The sequence below is a fragment of the Botrytis porri genome (genome assembly GCF_014898465.1).
Source record: "Botrytis porri strain MUCL 3234 chromosome Unknown BPOR_006, whole genome shotgun sequence".
NCBI lineage: Eukaryota > Fungi > Ascomycota > Leotiomycetes > Helotiales > Sclerotiniaceae > Botrytis > Botrytis porri.
In genome coordinates, this window is record NW_024066080.1 from 1,448,571 (window position 1) to 1,466,732 (window position 18,162).

The following is an 18,162-nucleotide window of genomic DNA, read 5'->3' on the forward strand; positions in this document are numbered from 1 at the left end:
AATGCTTCAACATGACCTTCGTACTATTGAAGCTCTTGAAGAGTTTGAGGCTGAGGAACAGCGATTGGAAAATGAGCGTATTGAGAAGGAAAAGGAGTTGGCGTCTGTCTCTGCTGCTGGCCCTAGCGATGGTTCCTTTGTTTTCGACTCTTCTTCTTTGGACCCTTCGATCCTGGCTACAATGGATTCTCCTTCCTTCTGGGCAAATCCGGGTATTGCTGGTGGAACGCCTCCAACTTCTCAGGGCAGTTGAGGTTTGTTCTTGGTTCCCATGAATTTTCGGTGTGTGGATAATCTAACCATTTGATTAAATATTTGATTGTGCCTCTGACGTATTTACAATCTAGTATTGTTTCGACATCGTATATGGCGTTCGGGTTGACTGGTTCGATTTCCGTTAATGGCGCATTCGGCGCTCCTGGTGGTGCTGGTTCGAGCAAGGATATGTGGAATACTGGGTGGATGTTCATCGTGTCTGGTAGTTTTAACCGATAATTGACGGTTCCTATTACCTTATCAATCTTGAATGGTCCTAGTTTCCTGTGGTCGAGTTTATTGCTTGGTCTTTTGGTTTCAATGTTTCGTCGTAGCAAGTAAACTTTATCCCCCTCTTTAAGCGTAGGTTCCATACTACGTTTCGTATTGTAGTACGCTGCTGTTCTGGATGATATGAATCTTAGATCAAGAGCAAGCTGTTCTTGTAAATCTTTTAACTGTTCGACTTGTATTATTGCTGATTCGGCATTGACTTCTTGTGGTATCGGTGTTTGATATGCTTTAGGATTAAACCCAAAGTTAGCGCGTGCTGGTGTTATCTTTGTGGTTTCCGTTTCCGATGTGTTATATGCGAACTGTGTCATAGGTAATAGTTCTACCCAATTGTCTTGTCGATAATTTACATAGCATCTAAGATATGCTTCCATTGTCTGATTGGTCCTTTCTGTTTGACCGTCTGTCTGTGGGTGGAAAGCTGTCGACAGCTTTCTTTTAATACCCATTAGTGCTAATAGGGTAGTCCAGAATTTCGAGGTAAAGAGCTTGTCTCTGTCCGAGATTATCTCATCTGGTACTCCATGTATGCTTACTATGACCCTGAAGAATACATATGCTAGTTGTTCAGCAGTCCATGTTTCTTTGAATGGTATCATGTATGCGAATTTTGTTAATCTGTCTACTACGTTGAGTATTGCGTCGTACTCAATCGCCGTGGTAGGGTCCTTTGAGAGTGGTAGTTTGACCACAAAGTCCCATATAATGGACTTCCATGGCTGAGAAGGCATGTCTGGGGTCTGGAGCTGACCATACGGAGCGTGTCTAGAGGACTTATTCCGTATGCAGGTATCGCAATTTCCAACAACTTCTTCAACTATCGTTCTCATTCGTGGGAAGTAACTGATTTCCCGTAATCTTGCGAATGTTCTCGCGATTCCCTGATGTCCATGTGCCGGCAACCCGTGTTGTTCCGTCACGAATTCCTTAGTCATTCGACTAGGAATGTATACTTTTCCGTGGAAGTATATGATCTCGTTTTCTATCGTGAATCCTGGTTCTATTGTCTTGCGTATGCGTATAGCTGTAGCATCCTTGTCGTAATGTGATTGGATTTGACTCCTGAGATGGTTGTCTTCCAATATATGAGTAGCTGCAAGCTGTGGTGCATTGTAAACCAGTGATTCGCCTTCTTTCTTGAATATAGCGTACGATTCGTACGACTTATTTTCTTGATATTCTGGTTTTCGGCTAAGAGCGTCGGCTCTAGCGTTTTCTGATCCTTTGACATATGAAATCTTAAAATTGTAGTTGGCCATGGTTTCCGACCATCTGACCTGTCGTCTGTTTAACTGCTTCGTTGTGGTGAAGTAAACCAAGTTCTTATGATCCGTATACACCTGTACTGTGTATTTTGATCCTTCCAAATATACTCGCCATTCTCTAAATGCGTCGACTATCGCCAGTAATTCTTTGTCATATATTTCGTAGTTCAATTCGGCTGGTGATAGCTTTCGAGAGTAGAATGCGATTGGTTGCTATTTCTCATTTTGACCTGGTTGGCTCAACACTGCGCCTATAGCAAAATCTGAGGAGTCCGTTTCCACTATGATTTGCTTATCAGGATCGAATGTCAACAGTATTGGCTCCTCGGCCACTGCCTGTTTGAGCGTTTCGAAGGACTCCTGCGCCTTGGCGGTCCATTCGAAGCTTCCTTGATCTTTTCTGGTTAACGTGGTCAAGGGTGTAGTAATTCCTGAATAACCCTTGATAAATCTTCGGTAGAAGTTGACAAATCCCAAAAAGGATTGTACTTCCTTAATGGTGTTTGGCTGCTTCCATTCAAGCACTGCTTTGACCTTATCTTTGCTCATCTTGAGCCCTTGGCTTGATACGGTGAACCCTAAGAATTCTGTTTCCTTGACGTGGAATTCGCATTTGCTTGGTTTACATAGCAAATCTGCCTTGACTAAGCTTTCGAGGATGCTGCTGACATCCTTGATGTGTTGGCTCTCGTTGTTTGAATATACTAGGATGTCGTCCAAGTAGCATATACAACAAGTGTCTAAGTATGGTGACAACACATTGTTCATGAGTCTCATGAAAGTAGCTGGTGCGTTAGTTAGCCCGAACGGCATAACTTGGTACTCGTATAGCCCGTATCTTGTTTTGAAAGCGGTTTTCCATTCCTCGCCTTCCTTCATTCTGATCAAATGGTACCCGTTGCGCAGGTCCATCTTGGTGAATATGGTAGCTCCGCCTAATCGATCTCTTAATTCCGTAGCTAATGGAAGTGGATATCGATCCTTCTTGGTAAGCGTGTTGAGCTTTCTGTAGTCCACAACTAGTCTCTTAGTACCGTCCTTCTTGGGTACCCACATAGTTGGACTTGCCACTTGGGACGTGGATTCCCTGATCCATCCCTTGGCCAAATTGTCATCGATATATTCCCTGAGCGTCTTCAGCTCATCGGCTGACATTGAATAAATTGGGGTGTGCACAGGCATCTTGCCTTCCTCCAATATTATTTCATGATCCCATGGCTTGTGTTCTGGCAAAGCCTCATGGATCCCTGGTTCCTTGAACACATGTTCGTATTTCTTGTACTGTTCTGGTATCATAGGCTCTTCTGCCTTGATTGCGATTTCCTGCCGTGTCGTTGGCTTCTGCATTTGTAGAGGAGGTGTACTGGCCTTCGCTCTTAATGGAGGACCCTGGACTGGGTGTCCTACGTCGCCGGGATTGTTCGCGTTCAACTCCCCTTGGCGCGTGTTCCGTCTCGCGGACGCCTTGAACGTGTCCTTGTGACCGTTCTTGCACTGATCGAATGTCACTGTCTCTTGTGACCAATCTATCTTAGGATTGTGTGCCTTCAACCATGGCATCCCTAAGATGGTCTGTTGTTGGCCCAATGGCACAACGTCAAGCTGTATAACCTCTGAATGTTGGGTTATGTTCATTTGTACTGGTCGTGTCTCCTGTGAAACGTTCCCGTCAGATCCTGCTAGTTGTCCGTCAACTAACTGCAATTGGTAGGGTTTTTGTTTCTTCTGGAGTGGAACTCCCAAGTACTTTGCAGCTTCTGGTGCAATAAAGTTTCCTGTAGCCCCTGAATCTATCATGGCTTGCTGTATTTGTCCGTTTATTTTGACCTTGCAGTATATCTGTCCTGCTTGTCCTGTAGCATTCAATTGCTGGGTAACTTGTTTTTTGTCTGTTTCGTTGGATTGTTGGTTTCTTGTCTTTCTTTTCTTGGGGAACCATCCGGTTGCTTCTTTATCTGATCGATGGATTCCGCAGAATTCATCATAGCAAGCAGTCCAGCTCATCATCGCGTGATCTGCTGGTATCTCTTCCTTAATACATTCTTCCGTTACCGATGGTGATGGGGTTCGGTAGTACTCCTGTTCCCACAAGTCTACTGCATTCATACCCTCTTGGTTTCGCGGTAACTCGTCCAATAATTTCCGGAATTCTTCACTGGTGAAGGTCTCAGTTTCTTCGGTCTTAGCTGGATGTTCCTGGGATACAAAGGTAGCGTTAAGTTGGCCTTTGCCGAACTTGGGTTTGAAGTTGCCTTTCTTTCCTCCTGTCTTCTTACTTCGGCAATCCGCTGCCCGGTGCCCTGCTTTTCCACATTCAAAGCATAAGTTGTTTTCTCGCCTTCGTCTTTTCTCTGGATCATCATTCCCGTTCCTGTGGTGCGTGGCGTCTAGTTCCATGGGGTCCCCGTAACTCTGTGTACTGTAACGTGGTCTACCCTCATTCTTGCGGTAGCGCCCTTGCCTATGATTTGTCTGAGGCTTGTATGATCGTTGGGTTTGTTTGTACCTGTATAGGCGGTCATCGGCATCGATGGAGCTTTTGGTTAGTCCGTTCAAGTCATCGTCCTCCCCTTCCCTATCAAGTTCCAAACGTACTTCTGGTTTGAGTCCTTTACGGTAATGACTCATGATGGCGACCTTGTCCCATTTAGTTGTCCCCGCATATCTTCGGAACTCCGTAGCATACTTCAATGCCGATCCTGTCTGCTTGAGGTTGAAGATCTTATCTTCCGCTACCTCTAGCTCATTGGAGTTCCCGAAGATTCTACGAATCTCTGTCTTAAATCCTTCAAAACTGTTGAAGATTGTTCGAGTGGGTTGCATGCGATCCTGGTCGTCATGCTCGAAATAGTCTCGTAAATATGGTTGAATCCACTTGCTTGCTTCTCCTCTGAGATATGATACAGCCCATACACTCTTGGATTCCTTTTTGGTGAACTTGTCTTCGTTGAATCTGAAGTAGATTTCAAGTTGTAAGAGGAAGGTGTCGAGTTCCTGTCGACTTCCTTGGTATTTGTCTGGTAAGGCAATCTTGAGTGTTTCGTTGATGGTAATTTCCTTGGGAGCGTCGGTCATCTCGACATCGTCGGTGTCGGGTGCTTGTGCCTGACTGCTCGCGGATGTATTGGTGGGTGCCATATCGTCGGTTGGTATTGAATTGGTACTTGAAGCAGAAATGGTGCTCAAAGTGTTACGGGAGCTACCTCTAGGGTCACATGGAAGTGTCTAGAGATCTCTCGAGGTGGTTTAGACTAAACTTCAAGTAGGAATTCAATAAGGTTGTAACTGGTTGCAATTCTCGTAACTATAGTATGAAACTAATGATTGATCTTGAGCACGAAGCTCTACATTGTAATGAAACCCATTCCCTTATATAGACCTTCGTTCCTTGTTGTCCCATTGATCCCATCGTGTCCCACCAGGTGGGAGCAGTGGGATCCAGTGGGAATCTCTAATCCCGTGACTTTCTGATCAGGTGACTCGGTATGTTGGATGTCGTCGTAACATGTTCCTATTTAGCATTCATATAAACTAGTTTTGTAACCCTCTTCTTAGAATTAGCTTAAATCTATGTCTTATCAAATTGCAAGATTAAATCATAGCTTGCTTGATCCCTTAAGTGAAGAATCAAGTATAAAATGAATGCTTTATATAGATCTTCTCTCCACTTACTATTATAGTTCAAAAGTATTTTCAAAAGACCCTACACCTAACATGGAGAATAGTATTGATCAGTTCAATTATATATCTGTTGCAAATCTTTTTTTTACTAAATTGATAGGTTGAATATATGTATTTCTGGAATAGGCATTAATAATTGTATTTAAAGCAAGCCTTGTTTTATCTCTCTGGCAATACAAGAGAGTATCCAGATTCTTTCTTTAAGGAGATAAGATCGTTTTGATATTTTCCTAAAACTTTTCCATTAGTATTATAGCCATAGAAAAAGTCATTATAAATTCTACTAATATTTGTGTAGTAAGTTTAATAGCTTATTTATCATCTTTCCCCAAATTTCTATTAATCTTTGAGAAATACTGAATAATAATATTAATCAGATTTAGTATAGCAAATATTTATAGAATAGGAAAATAGATAGAATTATAATTAATACGATAACTATTAATAACAGTAAGACCTTGTTATATATAGTATTAAATGATTGAGCTTAGATAGGAGATATTGAGATTTTCAAAGCCTAAAAGTGGGTAAAGAAACTGAATAATAGTTATAATAGATAATAAATTGATTATTAAGTTAATATACTATTATATTACAAAGTTAAATAAATCTTACTACAGCAAAAGCATATATAATAATATCTGTATATTTTTGTTATCTAACTTACTAATAACTACAGATAGAAATTTATGTTAAGCTATTAATTTGCTATAAAGATACAAAATATCTAAGGCTATTATTCAAGAATTATCGGTATTATATATCAGAATAATAATAATATGAATTATAGTTATAAGATTTGTTTTCTCATGGTTGATTATTATAATAAGATAATAATAATTTACGATTTTATTATTATTCTTGGGAAATCTATATATTCCTTATATTATACTATCAACTTTGGCTTTGTTTTCTTAAATTTTCTTAATAGATTTTGTTATAGAAATCTCTATAATAAGAGCCGCTGGCATTCTGAATGTTACCTAGGCCCACTCACTAAGACTATTAGTTATATTAATATACTCATTTAGGTTGAATTATTAAAAAATTATTTATTTATATATTTAAGTTATTAGTTCCAATGATGATATTTTGTCAAACTTGCTAGTACTCCTTATTTCCAAGACTAATCTATTTCAAATTCATTAATAAATTACTTACAACTTTCAAGTATACTAAAGTATTGTCACGGAATTCACCGTATAGTGTAACCCTATAGTACTAATCCTAGTACTCCTCCTGAGTACTCATTTCTATGATTACTAAGACTATTTCATTCAGTTCATTTGTGTGCCCTATATACCTAATTAGGCAACTCCTTCGCCTGATCAAGGTATATAAACCCGGTGTGATCCTTATGATCATACCTCAAGTCAATCTAGTTTATTATAACTCTATATACCTATCTCCTAATCAAAGTGATCATTAGGCCTAGCTATTACCTCCGTGATAAGTATATATTCTATATCCTTATATATAGTTTCTTAAAAAGAGAATTGTAAAAGCTTATATAGTTATGAGACTTATATCTTTGGTATTGATATTATACTTTATTATATTAACAAATTTCTGATCTAGCTTCTTATAATTCGTCTTGTTGCTTTCTATAATTGTATGTAAATAGTATACTATAGTATATATAGTATTGAATAAAAGGGATGAGTAGAATTTGTTGGAATTATTCTGTATATTATTTACAAAATATTATTTATTAAACAAAGATTAAGAAGAATAAATTTAAGTAAAATAGAAGGAGAATAAATAATAGAGAACATCTTCATCGACTATCACTATTTTTCAATGTATAATTAATACTTCTATATTATTTATCTTATTGTTAATAGGTTTTAATAAGATTACTGTACTTTGATATTAATAGTGATTTTCAGTTATTGTACTATAGATTAAATAGAGTCACTTTTTTTTATTCAAATTAGAATCTTGTATTCTTTTTTTATTATTGCAAGGCTTTCAAGAATCATTTTTACTATATTATTAATTATATAGCTCTCTTAAAGTAATACGATTAGCTTTTTCTTTATAATTTTGATATAAACCTTATAGAAACATTCTTTAGCTTGGTTCTTATTAATACATTTACTACAAGGCTGCTTGCCATTGCATTGAACAGAAATATCAACAAATTAGACTTTGGGATAATGAAAATGAAAGAAAATTATTGTGGATTATATACTTTTGATCGGACTTGTCTATAATTGGTGTATGCATTTTTTATTAATAAGCTTTTTTTTTTTTTTTTTAGAAGTCTTTTCTTCTTCTCTATTGATACTATTGAATAGTTATGAGTTGGCTAAGCTTTCATTCTAAGTATTGAATATATTTTCATTGTTTTCATACGAAAAAAGACTGCGCAGCATTATCAAAAGTCTAGAATATTGCTTTCAGTTAAAATCTGTAAATAATATCGAGTAATAATTTGAAGACATAGCTTGCTATTATTTCAGATTCAGTATCCCGCTTTCGGATTTTCTTATTATATGCAATGCGTATAGTAAGAGGGCATTAGTCCCAAGCATCTATTTTCACTTCCCAAATTAGGTCATATTCAATATTGTAAGTTAAAAAGTTACCTATTAGGCCCTTAGGGCCTAGCTGTCCTTAGACTAAAGATGAATGCTAATCAATCAATGCTTTCGAACTAACCCTCTTTTAGATTATATAAAATATTACCCCACTTTAAGTATTACCTTCAAGGTTTATCTTCAAGAACTCTATAATTATATACTCAATCAATATCTAACTAATTTTAATATACTACCAATTGAATTATAACAAAACTTTACATTCAAGATAATATTACTATAACGTAGTTTATCAGCATGTATACCATATCAGCACGTGTATCACTTCGAAACACACAAAACTAGCTTTTTATTAATATTTTTATTTGAACCAATTAATATTATTTTTTCAAAAAATCTTTTTTATAAAGAATAAGAATGAAATATTCATAAAACTTAATTGCTTTATAGATATCTCAGTTATAGCTCAAAACTATCTTACTATGCGTTATAAAAACCTTTTTCTCTTAATAATTTCCTTTCCAATCTCATATTCTAATATTTTGATTAACTTTTGTATTGTTTATATAGATAAATATAATAACTTTTTTAAAAAATCGAATTATATTACTAAATAAGTAAAGTGCACGGCTACGCACGGACGAATTTTGTATATATAAAAAATGATGCACATGCTAATAAACCACGTTAACACTTTTCACCATTACATAAGGCATACCTATACATCAGGCTTACTCAGATTATAGTTTTCCCATTACAAATGATACTATACCAACCACATCTGCAGAGCTCTTTCGATCATCACAGTTTTCTCATTACAAATAATATCATGTCAGCCATATCTGCAAAGCTCTTTCGATTTTCACAGTTTTCTCGTTACAAATGATACTGTGCCAGCCATATCTGCAAAGCTCTTTCGATTTTCACAGTTTTCTCGTTACAAATGATACTGTGCCAGCCATATCTGCAAAGCTCTTTCGATTTTCACAATTTTCCTGTTACAAATGATACTGTGCCAGCCACATCTGCAGAGCTCTTTCGATAATCACAGTTTTCTCTCTACAAATGCTCTTACCAGTAAGATAGGCGGGCTCGGGAACATACATTGTAAGTCTCACCAAGTCTTTTCTCATCGGACCAACCCTCAAATGCCCATGTAGAATTTAGACTTTTCCGTTGCGAGTAGAGGAGGTGTCTAAAGCAGAGTGGTCTACACACCGTCCACTTTCTGTAGACCGGCTGGTGTATCTTAGTTTTCTCACCGCATGACAGGCGGAGATCATCCCATACAGATACGAGGTTACACTTTTTTTCAACAAAACCGAATGAGAGGTGCAGAACGGTTTGCAATGTATATGAGGATGAATTCAAAACGGTGCAATCCAATACCCAAGGAAAACCTTCGCCTCATGGTGCAACCCTTGAATTTTGATTCAGTGGTTGTAGGCATATGTGCCAGAGGCCTTACCAAAATAGCTACCTCTGCGGGCTGAAGCAGCACAATGCGAAGTTCAAAGACGAGCTATCAAAGAGAGCAGTAAGAGCAAGAATTCTATAAAGGTTTGTGTCCCCCATCGCTCAGCAAGACCATCACATCCATCATCAAAGCTTCATTCCACTACACAGCAATCAATCAACCTCAGCAACACCAGCCCGACCTCAAAGCCTCAATATGCGTTATTCCGTACTCCTCGTCCTCGCAGCTGGCCTCCTCGCCGAAGCTGCAACCCTTGACAACTGCAGAGGTGGTCTCACCTACTGTGGCCAAGGTCTTCTCCGCAAAGGTACACATTCTTGACGATTTCTGCCTCCTTGATTACGCCCATATACTAACGATTCGCCAGGAAATTACTACGCCGATATCATCAACTCGCTATCAGCTGCTGGCCAGTCAACAGATCAAGATCACGTCAACTTCTCTCTCTTTCTCTGCCGTGGCAATGATGATGTTCCTTTCCAGAGATTCTGTGGTGCCGGGCGATGCGTCGATGGGGGAGCTGGTCGCAGTGACTACTGTTCTTAGAAGTCTGAGGCGCCGAGAAGAGGGGGAACAGGGCCCACAGAGATATGCAGTGTTTTCCAGACCTGGTGGTATCAGGAGTACACGCATGCCCCTTAACCTAGTCTGCGGAGGTTTTGTGACGCCATTGGGAATGCATTTTTGTGCTATCTATAGTGTGGTCAATCAGATTCGTATTACGTCCCAGCTAAAGCTACCAAATCTTGTAACTATCGGTTTGAACTTAAATAGATCTTATATAAGTTTGAAGAGATGTTATATATGATATGCTTTCCCTAAGAGCCCTGCACCCTTAAATGTATAGGCAGAAGTATAGCTAAATCGTATACTTATAGGGTCAACATAGACTTAGAATAATCAACGAAAGAGCTAACTATAGGGCAGAAGGGGCATGCCTATATATATGCCAGCGCGTCACGTACAGCCCACTAAGTGATGCTGGTATATAGACGCGATTCATATAGCTAAATAGCTGAATCGTTATATTATCCTCCTGTCAAAGAAGATCTCGTCCTCAAGCAACAAAAGAATAGTTAAAACTTATGTAAGAGAAGAGACAAATGTCTAACGTGATTCATCACCGAGTGGATCATATCACCGAGTGGATCACTTTCACCTCAATTGACACATTCAAATTCATATTATTCAACAACCATTGATTCAATTGATTAAAGCTATTAATAATCTAATAATCTAGGATCTATTATATCAATTTGACAAGTTCTTGTATTATGACCTGTCTTTCCACAATTACTACAACATCGACTAGAAGATGCTTCCCTATTAGAATTCCCCCCATTTTGATGCTTGTCGCGTCGAATCTGAATATCAACTTCTTGCTGAGATAATATATCCATAGCCTCCTGTCCAGTAAGTACTCCTCCTTGACGTATTTGTGTCTTTTTTGCGCGTCGACATCGGCTTAATGCTTCATTAGCTTTTCGAAGTGTACGGTTTTCTACACTTAAAAGTGTATTCTCATGTGCTAGTCTCTCTGTACCCTTAGCTAGAGCTAGTACAGTCTCAAATAAAGGTGTAGGAGAGCTTGATTGATGACGAGTTATTCGAGATTTAACTAGTGTTGATTGAGAAAGAGCTTCTGTAGGATTATGAGGAGTTTGAGAGACCCAGAGATCTAAATTGAAAGGGGGGGGAGTAGGCGTATGGATTCGAATATCTAATTTGGAAAGCACTGCTTCAGGATCAAATGGAACTAATCCTGCTCCTCGAAACCCAGCTTTCATATTCTGATTCGTGATTGACCGTTGATATACAGCTTTGAAAGCTATAAAGAATTCGACCTTTGAGATATGATTGATATGTACTCTTATAAACCCCTCAATTTGAGTACCATATTCTCGTTTTAAAGTACTAAAACATCCAATATCAAGAGGCTGAGTTAAATGACTTGAATGCAATAATAAACATACACATTTAATATCATTCTCTTTACAATAGTTCTGGAATGGTATTGATTCGTGGCTCTCATACCCATCCAGTACTAGCATTCTATATTTGCCCTTAGTTCGATTTCTTGTATGTTTATCGAAGTGTTTTAACCATTCTAACCCTGTCTCATTGTTCGTCCATCCATTAGAAGTAGGTTTAATAGCCCAATCTGCAGGAAGATCGGTTTCCGTATACCAATTGGAAAGATGCATCTGTCCTTGAACTATCAGAAATGGAGGTATAGTGTCCCCCTCACTATTGCCACATATAATCGCTGTCGCCCATTCTCGATTGCCTGGCTGTATAGCTTTACTCCTACCGGATCTCTCAGAGCTAGTAACAACCATACCAGCATTTATAATTCCCATCATAAAGCCTGTTTCGTCGAAATTCCATAAATCACAATCGAGAATACCAAATTTGTCTCGTATATTCGATATAAGTCGGAACCAATCTCCAATAAGCTTAGGATCTTCGCAGAGAGCTCTTTGAAAGCCATAAATGCGAGTAAAACGCGTCCTTAACTCTTTATTGCGTTTTACGAATCGATACGCCCATTGCTTTCCAACTCTCTTTGCTCCTCTTGATTCAAGAATGTGATTCGCCATATCTTCCACCCCCTTATGTTTAGGTGCAAAACCTCTCATATCCATATCAATTATATATTGAATAATGATCTCCTCTTCTAATTTCGAAAGGTTACTACCATTTGGTAGAGATTCGGTACGAGGAGTAAAACCATTCATTCTATGGTGTAAGTCAACTACCCCACTTTCCGACCACCCCCTGTTTCCGACCACCTAAAAAATTCATATTATCTACACTTAAAACTTTAATAACTCAATAACTATTGAACTTCAATGAAATCGCCTGTAGAATCACTTTCTATAGCACTAGAGCTATCATCTACCTCATCTTCACGATCTCCAGCTTCAATTTGTGTACGCCTTATAGCTCTAATCCCTGCGAACTTCGAATTTGGAGATACCACAACCTTTCGCCTTTTTCTAGGTAATGCTTCATCTAATTGATATTCTAGCTTTCTAATCTTATTCTCTGCCTCTAAGAGTTCATAATCCTTAGCATCGAATCCTTTTATAATCTTGCGAAATAGTAATCTTCGTGTTGGCAAATCGATCTCCTTCTCTTGAATCATTATATCTCTATATTTTCTGATATCGGCTCCTTTTTGAGGGGTTTTCCATAGAATAAACGATGAATATATATTCCATTGAAGAATAGGATCATCATCAGATTCAGGATTAAGTGATAAAACCTCTCTATTGCTATTTTCAAGCAAAAGTCGACTCATAAGAGGTTTAGCCATATTTTTGGGCCAAAGACCACTAGCTTGCCACCCAGACTTGATATTTTGAATAGTTAAACCTTCTATTCTAGCCTTCTGATAGCAAGAAAGGAAATTGCGCTTTCCAATTGGTGAGGAATCGGATAATAGACTTAATTTATTAAGTTCGATTCGATATGCACTTTTTAGGGGTGAGAACACAGATAAATCGAGTGGTTGTAGTACGTGTGACGTATGTGGTGGGAGAAATAAGAGATATATGTTGTTATTAAAGCATTCTAACATAAATGCTGTAGTTTCATGGCTTCCGTGTCCGTCCAAAATGAGGAGTCTTGAATTTTCCGGCTGAATAGGGGTAGTTTGAGGGATATAGATCTTTTTCAGCCATTCTAAAGCTGTAGCATCTGTAGTCCATCCATTTTCTGTAGCGGTAAAGTTCCAACCCTTGAATAGAGTCAAATCTGTTGGAAACCATTGTTGTTGAACTGATTTTCCCTTATATATTACAAGGGGAGTAATGCTTTTTCCATTGGCTGAAATGCATTCTATAAAAGAGGTCCAAATTCGAGATCCAGGTTGCTTTTTTTGAATAAATCTTCGATCAGTGCTTCCTACTACTAGTCCATTAAGACCCTGACCCTCCATTATACCTGCTTCATCCATATTCCATCTGTTGGCCGGCTTAATAGCCTTGATTTCAGGGATTGCGAGGTTCCGGAACCACTTCTTAATAATATCAGATGTAGCACCTGAAACTCGTGCAGAATCGATTTGATGTTGCTTCTTAGTTCCAATATTAGGATGCCTTCGAAAAAAGCTATGTATCCATTTCTTTCCAAGTGAGGGATCCTCCCCTCGTACAATAAGGAGGTGCTCTGCCATCTCTCTGATTTGACGATGTGTAGGGCTAGTACCAAGAGCTTCCTGTACTAATATCCATTCTGCTAGTCGATTCTCCTGAATTGGAGATAACTTTTGAAGTATTTGGGCGCCTTTTTGATGCGAAACTCCACCATATATTCGATCGTGAAGTGTGGTACGTGGAACACCATAATCCAAGCTAGCTCTTCGTATGCTTGCTCCATTTGTAATCGCTCTAAGAGCCTCTGCGATATCTTCTTCGGTATATCTATTCTTCATATCACAATTATAATAATATCAAAATTTCAAATCAATTGATTAAAGCATTGTTGAGTTATTCAAAGTATAAATTTTATAATTACTCAAAGCGGTGTGGTTTTTGAGGTGGTCGAAAAGAGGGGGTGGTCGGAAAGTGGGGTAGTTGACTTAGTGTTGTATAACGTAAGTCATGGCGTAATGCGTCTAATGGCGTAATGCGTCTAATGGCGTAATGCGTCTAATTGCGGGGAACCACTCTATTAAAATCTCAATTACTCAACAATCAACTATAATACAATCTCCAGTATCACTTTCAGATTCATCTTCAACTTCTTCTCCAATATCCTCTTCAGTTTCAGTTTCATATTCAATTACTTTCCCTTTCCCTTTTCCTTTTTTCATTGTCTGTACCTTAGTAGCTTTTTCGACTTCCACTACTGCATCACATAATTCTTGCGTAGAAATATGAAAATGACCCTTCAAAACTAGTCTCTTTCCTTTCTTACGTATCGTACGTTTCTTCATAATAGCTCGTAAATTATTCGCATCGTGTTGGTGAACAATACTTTGAGCTCGAAGTTGCTCACTCCCAATCGTCAATTTTCGAATGTATTGACGAACCGGGGTTGAAAGAGTCGTATCATTTTCAATTGTTGAATTTAAAAGGTTATTTGCTGTTTGTAAGATTGCTACATCCGGGGGTGAGCTATTGACGAAGACTTGGTTAAAAATATCAAATTGGGTTGGTTCTTTGGATATTTCGACTTCGGGGGTAAACTCTCGACCCAGTGTACGGAACACTCTCTGTGGATTAAATGGATGTAACCCAGCTCCCCGCCATGTCGATTCGATATTTTGATGATGGCATACGTCGGCTCGAGCTTTAATATATGCCTCCATCCATTCAATCTTTTGTATTCGTACAAGTTGAGCTTGATTCAAATCAGAAAGTGCTGCGGTGAGCCGTTTTTTCAATGGACCGAAAACCGCAACATCAAGTGGCTGAAGCAAATGCGAGGTATGAGGAGGAAGTATAAGAAGTACAATTCGATTTTGAAGGCAGTGAGCTATAAAGCTTCCACTAATATGAGAATCGTGGCCATCGCAGATGAGAAGCCGATATTTGCCACCTGCTTTTGCACGAGTTGCAGGTTCGAAAACGCGTTTTAGCCATTCTAATCCATGAAGATTGCTTGTCCAGCCCTTTGTATTTGCTGAAAAGAACCAGCTACCAAGAACTTCCTTCGGAATCCAATTTTGAAGGACATTTTTACCTTTAAAAATCCCGAGTGGTGGAAGAATGGATCCATCCGCACAAATACACTCTACCATTGAAATCCACTCTTGACGGCCTGGATGTGCTTGATGTTTTGTACGAAGTGTAGAATCGATAATAATTCGAGTTGATTCCATTGTCCCAATTGAATGTCCAGATTCATCCATATTATATTCGTCTTTCTTCTCAATTCCATAATCCTGAATCGCTTTTTGATACGCGTCAAACCAAGTACTACATGTTTCCCTGGTTGCACCATCCATTCTTACAGATTCAATTCGACGGCCAATAACAACTGTAAGATGAGGATGTCGTTTGATAAATCGTGGAACCCATTCATGACCAAGAAGGTGTTGTGGTGGGAGTTCAAGGGAGTCAAATGAGGGGCAATCCAAATTATAAGTCCGTTTTGAACGTAACTCCTCAGCCAATTCTTTTAACAACTGATGGCCTGGTGAATAGCCGCTAATTGTCAATTGCTTTATCCACTTAAGAAGTACATTCTCTTGTACAGCAGAAAGTTTCTGTTGCGATTGACGTGCTTCAGAACGCGACGAACCCCCTTTGACGCGTCGCGTCACAGTATCTTTAGAAAGCCCCAGTTCTTTTGCAGCTTCATATGAAGACTTATACTTTCCATTTTGAACTCCTAATACTGCTTCAGAAAGTCGAGATTCCATTTCCTGCACTTTTAAACTTTTTCGACGGACCATTGTTGAATTGTTGCTTTTTTGATGGGGTGGTCCCCCACAATTAGACGCATTACGCCATTAGACGCATTACGCCATGACTTACGTTATGGTATATTATATAGCTTGGCAGATCGTCGAATGCTGAGTTTTTTGTCTTTTCGAATAGCCTCGATGGCTAAGAGTATTCGAGCTTCATTATTATTCGATTGCATGATAATTGATTGATAAAACGCGTGTTGAATTGAGACGTGAATATTTGAGGTGAAAGTGATCCACTCGGTGATATGATCCACTCGGTGATGAATCACGTTAATCCAACTTATTATATATAGTTATATCGTCTTTTGAGTTGTTAAATTGATAATGTCAGGGTCAGGGGATGGAATAATGAGGTTGAGGCTCAGGGGGTTGATAGCCCGAAGAGGTGGGGTAGCGGAGGCCAATCGACCGACAAGCGGAGTTGACACCTTAGGTTGGTTCATATAAGGAGAAAAGGGAATAACGTGATTTATCAGTGTGCGGGTCATTTTCACCTCAATTCACTTTTTCAAACTCATATTATTCAACAATTATTGAATCAATTGATTAAAACTATAAAAATTATAATAATCTAGGATCTATTATATTATCTTGATAAGTTCTTACATTATATTCAGTCTTTCTGTATTTACTATAGCATCGATTAGAAGATACTTCTTCATTAGAATTCCTCCCTTTTTGATGCTCGTTGTATTGAATCTGAATATCAACCTCTTGTTGAGATAATATATTAAGAGCTTTTTGCTCAATAAGTACTCCTCCTTAACGTAATTGGGTTTTTTTCGCGCGTCGATACTTGCTTAATGCCTCATTTGCTTTTCGAAGTGTACGAATCTCTACATTCAAAAGTGTATTCTTATAAGCTAATCTCTCTGTATCTTTAGCTAGAGCTAGTACAGTCTCAAATATAGGTATAAAGAAGCTTAATTAATATCAGGTTATTCAAGATTTCACTAAAATTAAATTGAGAAAGAACTTTAATTGAGTTATAAGGGGTTTGAAAGATCCATTGATTTAGATCGAAAGAAGGAGGGGTAGATATATGAATTCGAATATCTAACTTCGAAAGTACGGCTTCAGGGTTAAATGGTATTAAACCTGTTCCTCGAAATTCTGATTTCATATTTTAAGAGATGATTGATTCTTTATATACAGCTTTAAAAGCTATAAAGAATTCAACCTTCGAAATATGATTGATATGTACTTTAATAAATCCATTAATTTGACCACCATATGAACGTTTCAGATTGCTAAAACAGCTCATATCAAGTGGTTGAGTTAAATGACTTGAATGTAATGGTAGACTTAAGTATATAATATTATTCTCTTTACAATATACTTGAAAAGCTCTTGATTTATAGCTTTTATATCTGTTTAGTACCAATATTCGATACTTGCCCTTTCTTTGGTTTTTAGTATGCTTATTGAAGTGTTTCAATCATTCTAAACCTGTCTCATTATTTGTCTATCCATTAGATATAGATTTAATAGCCCAATCTACAGGAAAATCGGTTTCAATATATCAATTGAAAAGATGAACCTGTCCTTGAATCACTAGAAATGGGGGTATAGTTTTACCCTCCTTATTACCATATATGATTGCTATAGCCCATTCTCTATTGCCTGGTTGTATTGCCTTGCTTCTGCCATTCCGTTCAGCATTAGTTACTACCATTCCGGAGCATATTATACCCATCATAAAGCCCGTCTCATCAAAATTGTAAAAATCGCCATTTAAAATGCTGTATTTCGCTCGCATATTCACAACCAATTGAAACCACTTTTCAATAAGCTTAGAATCTTCACAGAAAGCTTTTTGAAAGTCATAAACACGATTAAAATGTATCTTTAATTCGATTCGATGTTTTACAAATCGATACACCCAAAGCTTCCCAATATACTTTACACCCCTCGATTCAAGAATATGATTCGCCATATCTTCTACATTTCTTAATTTAAATGAAAATCCTCTCAAATCCATATCAATTATATATTCAGAAATAATATTCTCTTTTAGTTCTAAAAGATTATAAAATTTAGATCGATATTCGGAATAGAAAGTAATATTATTAATTCTATACTATAATGTTGTATTCGAGATATTATATATTTTTGCAACCTTTCGAATACTTGTTTTTTTGTCTTTTTGAATAGCTTCGATAGCGAGGAGTATACAGGCTTCTTGATTATTTAAATCCATTGTGAATTGTTGATAAAAACGCG

General features: G+C 37.9%; 2 protein-coding genes across 2 annotated transcripts; one reads left to right on the forward strand and one right to left on the reverse strand.

The window, feature by feature from the left end:
• Window positions 1-9,710: 9,710 nt before the first annotated feature.
• EAF01_004953 (uncharacterized protein) lies at window positions 9,711-10,061 on the forward strand (the record flags this gene model as incomplete). The annotated part of the gene is made up of 2 exons (XM_038913207.1): window positions 9,711-9,822; window positions 9,883-10,061. 2 exons carry the CDS (start codon window positions 9,711-9,713, stop codon window positions 10,059-10,061), a joined length of 291 nt encoding a protein of 96 aa, XP_038771293.1.
• Window positions 10,062-12,354: 2,293 nt separating this feature from the next.
• EAF01_004954 (uncharacterized protein) lies at window positions 12,355-13,953 on the reverse strand (the record flags this gene model as incomplete). Its single annotated transcript, XM_038913208.1, has 1 exon — window positions 12,355-13,953. One exon carries the CDS (start codon window positions 13,951-13,953, stop codon window positions 12,355-12,357), a length of 1,599 nt encoding a protein of 532 aa, XP_038771294.1.
• Between the last annotated feature and the right edge of the window lie 4,209 nt (window positions 13,954-18,162).